Raw genomic sequence first — 10,548 nt, forward strand, 5'->3', positions numbered from 1 at the left:
GCGCTGAGGCCGGGATAGAGTGAGCTGAGGCGGGCTGGACTCCGCTTCGTCCACGGTGAAAGGCGATCTGGCGATCCACAGCACAAAGTTGATGTATTTCCTCAGCGACCAGCACGGATCAGCTCCAGGCATGACGAAGCGGATATCGTCCTCTTCTGGAAGGCCAAACAAAGTAGTTTCGCTTTCACAACGACACACACAGCGTCTTCACGACCTGGTGGCAGCAACAATACTAGAGCGAGAATAAAAGTTACGCCTTCTTTTTTTGCGTGAACATTTGGTTATGCAAATCTTCCCACATCGTGATGTAGATGGGGGCGTGTTAGAACGAGCTGTTTTAGGTAGGCGTGGTTAACTCTTAACTTTTATAAAGAATATCTCTTTGGATTTGAGACTTTAGTCTTTGCAACTTTACAGATCTTCTTTATGCACCAAGAGCTTGTAACACTCCAAGAGAAAGGAAAATTTGAAATAGCATCATATGACCCTTTAACAGGATCTTGATTGTTTTCTCTGCGTGTAGTTATTTGTCTTGTGTTATTTTAGGTTGTATGATGCTTCAAATGTTCACAATTCACATAAATAGTTCACATACATAAGTATCTTGGTTCCAAGAAGTTTGTGCTTGTAGGAGACTCATTGGTGCAGACAAGTGAAAGAGAAAAATTAAGCAAACAAATACAAAGTTAACTTTTATCTTGTTTCAGATGTAAAGAAGAAATCTGATTATTAATAAAACCTGTCATTGAAGTCATGGCATGATTTCGGTGTGTTAAATTCTTATAAGAAAGGTTTTATCATCCATACAATGGTTAACTTTGATTCAAATTTATTTTGCCCTTCACACTATGCGAGTACCTGATATCCTAGAATTGGTGTCAGCTGTCATTTCGTTCTTCATGATCCGTTTTGTAGGTCACAGAAGATGGTCCAGTACAAATGGGTCAAGTTGTCACCTATAGACTTGGTGTTTGAACAAGCTTGTGGTAAAGATATTTTTTGTATTGGCTGACTATTGGGACCTTGACATCAAAACATTTGCTTAGTTTGTTGTCTGTCATTGATCTTTTCTGATAAGTGGAAACATACATTTATTTGCATGTGATCAAAAATAACTATAAAGCAAAGATAGGAATTCTTACATGTATCTAAATTATTTTATTCAGGGTGTGAAATTACTTCTTCACACTAAACATTTTTTTTTTCCATTTTTATATTTCCAGCTCAGATATATAAAATATATATATTTTTTAAATATGTAAAATTGAATAAACATGGTAAGACCTTTGTAAGTAGTGGACCAAAAAAGATTCTCTTTGCACTCTTCCCTGGCCTTGATAGTGAAGTTGACTCTCTTTTTGGTCCACTTATCTTTTCATTCACACTGTTGTCTGTACAGGTTGACCCCAAAATGACAAAATACCCATTATGAGTAGGGATGCACCGGAATGAAAATTCTGTGCCGAAACCGAAAATTCTGGATGCACTTGGCCGGAAACCGAAACTACTTTGTAATAATTATTTTATTAAATAATATAAAGTCATTTTGTAAGACTTTTTAATTTAACTCAATTTTAATGACACTGAATCAAAAAACACAAACCAATAAAATAACCACAATTTTACAGAAAATATATAAATATTAAATATCAATATATTATCTTTATTCAGTTCTATGCAACAGAGTCTGGTAGAACTGTTTTATTGCCCAGTTCAGCAGTCCTACACTGTTACAGCACAGTATCGCTATTGCAAACAGGAACAAGTATACTACATAGAAATTTCCTGCCGGAGCTTTGTTTGAGCGGCCTATGCTTTTTCGGTGAGCATGAGCGGTACCAAAGTTCCTTTAAAGGGATAGTTCACCCAAAAATGAAAATTTGATGTTTATCTGCTTACCCCCAGGGCATCCAAGATGTAGGTGACTTTGTTTCTTCAGTAGAACACATTTGATGACTTTTAAGTCCCAACTGTTGGAGTCTTATAATGCATGGCAATGGTAACAAAATCTGTGTGTAAAAAAAAAAAAACGTGCAGACAAATCCAAATTAAACCCTGCGACTCGTGACGACACATTGATGTCCTAAGACACGAAACGATCAGTTTGTGCCAGAAACCGAACGGTTTATATAATTTTTTTTTACCTTTATTACAACACTATGTCCAACTGTCTTTGTGTGCGCGCGCACGGCTTTCGGTGCGTGAGTTGTGTACGCGCTCTGGTGTAGTTTGTTAATGGGTGTTGTCGTGGGAGGAGCAAACGACAGACACAGTTTTTTTTAACAGAAAATAAACAGTGTCCAAAAAAAAGGGAATCAAGTGTCCAAAATAAACAGGGGATCTGGTGTCCTCGTCGTGCTGCGGGATTCGTGAAGGGAAGGGCAGTGGTCAGGAAGGAAGGGTCCAGGTAAGGGGCTGAGTCCGGCGGTCGCACACGCGCCCCGCTCCGTTCCGGGGCGCGAGGGGCGGCGGCTTCTATCAGCAGCTTCGTCCTTCTCTCTGCCCACCGCACTTGAAGGGACTAGACGGCCCAGCATCCTTGCCCGACGGCCGTGTAACGGGTGCGGTTCTCGTCCGGACTGCGGGTCCGGCAGCTCACGACTCTGGTGGCACGGGAGTTCCTCTACGCACCCCTCCTGGGCGCGCTCGGCATTTAAACAGCGGCGGTGATGAGGCTCCATTCGGTTCAGGTGTGCCCCATCACACGCCACCAGCCCTGGCTATTCCAGCGCCCCTCCTCTCTCACGCACACACTCATGTCGGGAGCGATTAAGGGACGGGGTGATGCTGATAATTAAGGGGAGGCAGCCGACTCGTCACAGTGTGTTGATATCCAGCCTAAGAGTAATCAACCATAACTTCAGGCGAGCAGGCTCAGAAGTTGGGAATATGTGGAAAGTCATAACTCCCGAATGAGTTGGCGCGAGAGAACGTAATCTTTTAGTTTTAAATCGGTTTGAACAATCCGGATAAGCGGAAATAAGTACCATTTTGATTAGCCGTCGTACCTACAATGACTGAGCAAACAATGAGTGACGTATACGCGTGAGAGATCACTTTCGGCGCTTGCGTAAACTACGTCAGAGCGCGTACACACCTCACGCACCGGATGCGTGCGCGCGCTCAAAGCAGTTGGACATAGTGGTGTAATAGAGGTAAAAAATTATATAAATACTGTTCGGTTTCTGGCACAAACAGATTGTTTTGTGTCTTAGGAAATCAATATGTCGTCACGAGCCGCAGGGTTTAATTTGGATTTGTCTGTGCATGTTTTTTTTACTCTCATAGATTGTGTTACCATTGCCATGCATTATACGACTAATAGACTGCAACGGTTGGACTTAAAAATCATCAAATGTGTTCTACTGAAGAAACAAAGTCACCTACATCTTGGATGCCCTGGGAGTAAGCAGGTAAACATCAAATTTTAATTTTTGGGTGTACTATCCCTTTAATGTGCTTTTGCACTACAATAATGCACTCTCGACATTTGTCATTAAAATAACACCATAGAATTAGTGGTCGACCATTATCGGCATCTGCTGATAATTTTTTTTCTGTATTGCCGACGTGTTCGAGGCGGGATTTTTTTTATTTTTTTATCTGATACAGATTGAAGTCCGAGATACGTGATCGACAAACATTAAACTTGTGATTTCAAATTATGCTGCACTTTATCTATTTGCCCACTGTCATTTTCACAGTGTGCTGTACGTAAAATGAGTGTTACCTTGGTTTTATTAAAAAAAAAAGATTCCCAATGCAAACAAACATCCCAGATTACTGAGTGCCATCTAAAATGTTTATTTGACATTTATTTTTTTTATCTATTTCTCTCTCTCTCTCTCTATATATATATATATATATATATATATACACACACACACACATATATCGGCCATCGGCCACCCTGCTCTCTAAGATAGCAGCATTGGCTGTCAAAAAAAACAATATCGGTCGACCACTAGTTGGAAGCAAGTCTCTTCAACTCATCTGTCCTTCATTCCTGTTGTTTCAGCCTGCTATGGAATTGTCCAAGTCCCCACAGGCCCCTGGTTCTGCAGGAAATGTGAATCACAGGAACGTGCTGCCAGGGTGGTGAGTTTCCTCATCTTTATATAAATCTTTCAGGCTATCTGTTTTGCTGAAGTCCAGATCTCCTTCCACTTTTGTATATTGTGGGTTTGTTTGCAGTTTCCATTTGACAGATGATATTATTTATAATTGATACTTTGAACTGGTCTAGGGCTGCACGATAAATCGCATGCGATATTTAATGCGCATCTTGTCAGAAAGCCGTTTCTGTAATCAGCGGTAAATCTCCATCACCTGCGTGCTTTCACATTGATGTTCAGTTAATGCTGCTCAATGTGAAAGCCCGACAGGCATTCAGTGAAATTCCCTGTGATCAGACAGTTCAAAGTATGGACTTCATCCTTTCTGAAGTTTTGTCCATGAGCTATTGCTAGTTCACCCAAAAATGAAAAAATAAGTCTTTATTTACTCACCCTTGTGTTCTTCTTTCTTTTTCATACCACAAAAGGAGAAATTTTAAGAATTGTCCCTCTCACAGTCATCCATAAAATATCAATGAATAGCGACCCAAAAGTATCACAGAATGGTCCCATGCGACACATGCCTTTTAGTATTAGTGTTTTGGGGATATAAAAGTTTGGTGAAAACAAACCAAAATTGTATGTATTATTTAAAGGGGTCATATGATGTGGCAAAAAATAACATTATTTGGTGTATTGAAATGTGTTTATGCGGTTTAAGGTTAAAAAAACACATTATTTTCCACATACTGTACATTATTGTCTCTCCTCTATGCCCCGCCTTTCTGAAACGCGTCGATTTTTACAAAGCTCATCGGTCTGAAAAACGAGGTGTACGCTAATTGGCCAACTATCCAGTGTATTGTGATTGGCCGAATACCTCAAGCGTGCCATGGAAATGTTATGCCCCGGCCTTTACCATTCTGTGATGCCATGTCCTACTGGTGTCCAAGGCCGGGGTGACAAGACAAAAACATTAAAACCCATTATAATAGGCCAGGTGGATTCGACGAAGGAGCGGCCGGCGGGCTTGCGGCAACCACATGTGACGACCCTGGGCTGGACTCCGCTTCGTCCACAGTGAAAGCCGATCCGGGGATCCACAGCGCAAAGTTGATGTATTTCCTCAGTGACCAGCACAGATCAGCTCTAGGCATGACGAAGCGGATATCGTCCTCTTTTGAAAGGCCAAACAAAGTAGTTTCGCTTTCACAACGAAACACACAGCGTCCTCACGACGCAGCGGTAGCGGCAACAACAATACTACAGCAAGAATAAAAGTTACACCTTCTTTCTTTGCGTGAACATTTGGGCGGCGTTATGCAAATCTTCCCACATCGTGACGTAGACATGTGGGGTCGTGTTAGAACGAGCCATTTTAGGTAGGCGTGGTTGACTCTTAAATTTTATAAAGAATATCTCTTTGGATTTGAGACTTTAGTCTTTGCAACTTTACAGATCTTCTTTATGCATCAAGAGCTTGTAGCACTTCAAAGAGAAAGGAAAAATTGAAATTGCATCATATGGCCCCATTAATGAGAATCCTGACCTTGGGAGTTGGTTTCTGTGCATGGCTGTGCCTTCATGAGACTCTCTTACAGTACATGGATTGTGCTTGCATTGTATTTTGTGTCATGTTTTTATTAATCTGGATTTCTCACTTGATTGCTTTTTCTGGGTGAGTTGGAGTGAACTATAGAGTCTCATGAAAGCTCAGCCATGCACAGAAACCAAAGATTAAGGTCAGGATTTTCATTAAATGATACGTTAAATTTTTTGTTGTTTTTCACCAAACTCTATTGTGTACCTCCAGAACACTTGACACGTGTTGCGTGGGACCATTCTGTGATGCTTTAGCATCTTATTTAAAAGCTTGACGCTGGTTGCTCGCTATTCACTGTCATTATATGGATGATTGTGAGTGGGACATTTCTTTAAATTTCTCTTGGCTTTTGCGTTAAATGATAACTTTTCTTTTTTTTGGTGAACTATTCTTTTAATGATGCATCAGACACATGGAATGGTGATGACATCACTTACTATTTACTAATTACATATGTACTGTTCTATTCAATGTATTTAGACGATTATAAATAAGTAGATTCTTAACATTTCATTAGTATTTAGTTTGAATGCATTTTTAGGGTATTTAGACCTTTAGAAGCAAATAAACTAGCCAATTCAGCACAGAGTTAAAGGGATAGTTCACCCAAAAATGAAAATTCTGTCATCATTTACTCACCCTCAAGTAGTTCCAAACCTGTATAAATTTCTTTGTTCTGCCTAACAGAAAGGGAGATATTTTGAAGAAAGTTTGTAACCAGGCTGTTTTGGGGCACCATTGACTTCCATAGTAGGAGAAAAAAATACTATGGAAGTCAATGGTGCCCCAGAACTGCTCTGTTTCCCACATTCTTCAGAATATCTTCCTTTATGTTCTGCAGAACAAAGACATTCATACGGGTTTGAAACTACTTGAGGGTGAGTAAATGATGACAGAATTTTCATTTTTGGGTGAACTATCCCTTTAAGTCACTCTAGTCATCACTATGCACAATGGCACTGTTGCACTCTGGGATAGTGTTGAATGTGTCACTTGTTTACTGCAAACAAATTAGCAGTATAGTCTGAAGTGAATGGTACTTGTTACGTTGTCTGGTCTAGGGTTGTTGCAATCATTTTCATAATATTTTATTTCATGGTCTTTTATTGATACCATAGATTCATATCAGTATTTTAATTTTTTCATGTTTGCATTCATATCATGTGATTATGAAGCAGGTTATACATGTGTAAACTCTCAGACTGCAGTTTCTCTGTGTGATCTTTTAGAATGCTTGAGTTTTCAGACTTTTGCAGTTAAGATGTTTATAAAAACCATAACCATTCAGAAATCATAATGTCTGGAAGTGGGCGGAATCGTTTAACCTTGGTTTGTATGTATATTGATGCATATAAAGACAATATGACTTGGCAGGACTCTTAGGCCTATATGTATAACAGATGTTATCAGACTTAATAATGTGATATTACACTAAACATTTTTGCCTTGTCTGAATGGTAAGAGGTTTGAAATATTTTAAGCTGAAAAGATCAGAATTGTTGAGTTGTACAAAAAGCTTCTTTATAGCTCAGGCTCAAGTCCGCCGTTGTCCAGCTTCAGAGGTCATATGTCTTTTTTTCTCCATTATTTGTTTAATCACTGTTTTGGCCATTTGTAGAGCAATTTGTATCATGTAGTAACATAGTGATTACATATAATAATATGCCAATACATATTGTTTTAATGAATCATAAGTGGCACTTTAGAGCCAAAGAATAGTGGGTCACACAAGTAGGGTTGGGGTACCGAAATGGCACCGATACCTTTATGATCAGTATGTACCGAACCGAATCAGAACGCAGATGTTGGTGCCTCAGTTCGGTGCCACTTAAATGCCTGAGCTGTCGATTGCCCTCTGGTGCTTCATCAACAACATCATCTACAACAATTGCGTGTAAAGGGCAAAACACATCAAACCTAATGAACGTTTGAGGACACACGGAATAAACTTGAAAGCAGAGGGATGCTCCGTGTTCGACATCAGCTGGCAGTTTCAGTAGATTTATTTATTTATTTTTAAATAACTTACTTTTGTGATCTGAAGTCACACAATGAAGCAATGTTCTATACCGATATGGGTTTTTTGACAGCCGATACTGATGCCGATATCTTGGAAAGCAGGGTGGCCGATATAATGCAGATATAATTGTATTTATTTTAATTCATATTTAAGAAATTTGAAATCATTTAAAAATGGATTTAAAAAAATAAACATGTAAAATAAACATACTTATACTCTAGAAGACAAAGTATTTTTCACAAATAAATAAATATTTAATAAAAATATAATTAAAAAGGAAATAAACACTGTAACCAACAGGGCACTAAGTATTCTGGGAAGTTTGTGTGCATTGGGAATCATATTTTTTCGAATAACGCAGCCATTGGTAACACATATGTGATGCTGTGCACGGTTTTGTACTGCTCTATATTTTGCTTTAAGGTTTTGATGGTTGAGTGTTTAACAGATAAAATATTTGATAAAATCTTTGAAAAATAAACCATTTGATGGGTTAACATTTATGTGGGACGTTTATTATTACCTCCACAACGCGCACAGATAAACCATATATTGTCACAGTTGTGTGTTTATTGTCCTCATGTTTCATCATTAAAGCATTTCTATCTTCTTTTTACTCCGCTACAGCGATGGCTGGATGCCTTTGTCCATATTAGGCATTTCTAGGAACTTCATGAGTTTTATTACTTCTGTGATGCATGTTTGGGGTTTCTGCGTGAGGGTGCCGTCTGGCTACGAGTATGAATGAAACAGATAGTGTGCTAGCACTCAGTAATGCTTATTCTATCCTATTTGGGGTAAAAATAGGAAAGAAGAAATTTCTATTAAATGCATGATAATCCACACTTTTTGTAAGTGTTCAGAAGTTTGTTTGTTTTTTAAACAGAAAAATTGTGATTAGAATTTTTTCCCTCCAAATTGTGCAGTCCTACTTTAATGTCATCCAATGTTGTTTTGTGGCTCTTTTTTTAATGTGTTGGTTTAGGCACCAGTACCATTTAAAAAGTATTGATTTGAAAAAAAATGATACCCAACCCTAGTCACAAGAAGGGGAAACTTGTTACAGCTCATTACATTTTTCAATGCCAACTGCTCTCAGTCTGAAAATAAACAGGACTTCCCTATTATTATCCACTGGTTTGTCATGTAATATTTTTGTGGCCTTTTTGCCGTTTCTAGCCAAGATTTGTGAAAACCATAGCTTGCACTATCAGAAAGATTTCTTACTGGAGCATTTTTAAAACTAAGCCTTTTTTTTGTATTCCCAAAGCATAATTATGAAACCAAATTTCTACATTTGTCCTCATTCCTCCACTTACTAAAAATAAGCCAATTTGTGCCCTGCTCTGCCACTTTATTCCCAAAGATTAAAGGGTGGAGGGGGAGAAAGCCGAGCTGGCAGACCCCTGAAGAAGGAGGACTGTCCACCACCTGTAACAAAGAGGAGGAGGACAGCAGACTGAGCAGAAGTTTAAAAACTTTGAACATAGTGGTATGTGGCAAGTAATGGCATGGTTCCAAGCACAATGTTTTGCCCCAATATCTAACCCTGTTCAAGGCTTTAAAGATGAGTGAAATGTCATAGTATTTATGCATGATATGCTGTATAATAGACCATGTGTCAGTGCCCATTTCTTGAGGACACTTTCAACCCTCTCTATTGTTTTTGTTGTTCAAAAGGGGTAGTAGCTGTCTTTATTCAATCATTCATCTCATATTCACACTGTTTTATTTTCTTGTCCTGTCATTCGTTTCAGAAAAATGTTGTCTAAACCTGTTTTTTTCCTATAGCAGAACAGGTCCTATTTTATTCTTGAATACAGAAGCAGCTCTTCAGGGATGTTTTCCCGCTCCAGTCAACTATCAAAGGCTTTTGTCTACAGTTTCATTGATGCTCTGTTCTCTAGTTTAAAGGGGAAAAAATTATGTCTAATCCTTAAACTCTGCTTTAATTTGATGTCCATGTCAGAAGTAGAGTTCCTGAAAGCCTTCAGAGCTGTGTCTGGTCTGCAGATGGTCAGATGGAGTGTGGATTCATGTATTTCTCTTCTTTTCACAGAGGTGCGAGCTGTGTCCCCACAAAGACGGAGCACTGAAACGAACAGATAATGGAGGTAAGACATCTAACTTTATGCTGACTGTTTGTATTTTGCACTTGTTCTGAGGAAAAACATCTCTAGCATTAGGCCTACTCTAAATGTTGTAGACAAGAATAGACTGCAGTCACTCTGTAGCTAAATATAGGCCAGTAGCGTAAAGATGTTAGACACTGCAGCCATTGGTAACACATATGTGATGCTGTGCACGGTTTTGTACTGCTCTATATTTTGCTTTAAGGTTTTGATGGTTGAGTGTGTTTAACAGATAAAATATTTGATAAAATCTTTGAAAAATAAACCATTTGATGGGTTAACATTTATGTGGGACGTTTATTATTACCTCCACAACAAGAAAATTGTCATTGTTTTCAAATGGGGTAAGTCAGCCCAGAGGTGATAAAATGATGAAAGCTCTTGAGAGGAACATATGCTCTGATGAGGATGACACCTTTCTATTTTTACGTGTCTAATGAAAGTCATTGTAAAAAAAACAAAACAATGCAGTGCATTGATTTCCTCTTATATGGCGTATTTCACTGCGATCCAGTTTTAATTATCACAGAGACGTTGCTGTAAAAAGGGTTTAATACCATATCTCATCAATAAGCTGTTAATTAGTCAAAAATATCTTCGTCTCACCTCAACAAATTTAATTTAATTTGTGTTTCAGGAAAATATTGTGACGAATAAATGCATTAAGCATTCAGGCGTATTTTTTAACATTTATTTTTATAAAATGCACCTAAACTGTTCAGTGCTTCCTAGGGCTGG

The 10,548-nt window shown here is 38.6% G+C and overlaps 1 protein-coding gene across 6 annotated transcripts in view; it reads left to right on the forward strand.

Annotated features, from left to right (window-relative positions):
- Window positions 1–10,548, forward strand: part of LOC107549202 (protein AF-10-like) — a 59,287-nt gene that overhangs the window by 2,144 nt on the left and 46,595 nt on the right. For 5 of the 6 annotated variants that reach the window (XM_016230197.1, XM_016230199.1, XM_016230201.1 and 2 more), the window contains exons 2-4: window positions 4,019–4,098; window positions 9,045–9,170; window positions 9,738–9,792. In XM_016230197.1, coding sequence (XP_016085683.1) covers window positions 4,019–4,098; window positions 9,045–9,170; window positions 9,738–9,792 — 261 coding nt within the window. The remainder of the gene's footprint in view (window positions 1–4,018; window positions 4,099–9,044; window positions 9,171–9,737; window positions 9,793–10,548) is intronic. The other variant, XM_016230202.1, reaches the window with a different exon arrangement.

Source organism: Sinocyclocheilus grahami, unplaced genomic scaffold (genome assembly GCF_001515645.1).
Source record: "Sinocyclocheilus grahami isolate Dianchi unplaced genomic scaffold, SAMN03320097.WGS_v1.1 scaffold365.1, whole genome shotgun sequence".
NCBI classification, from domain to species: domain Eukaryota; kingdom Metazoa; phylum Chordata; class Actinopteri; order Cypriniformes; family Cyprinidae; genus Sinocyclocheilus; species Sinocyclocheilus grahami.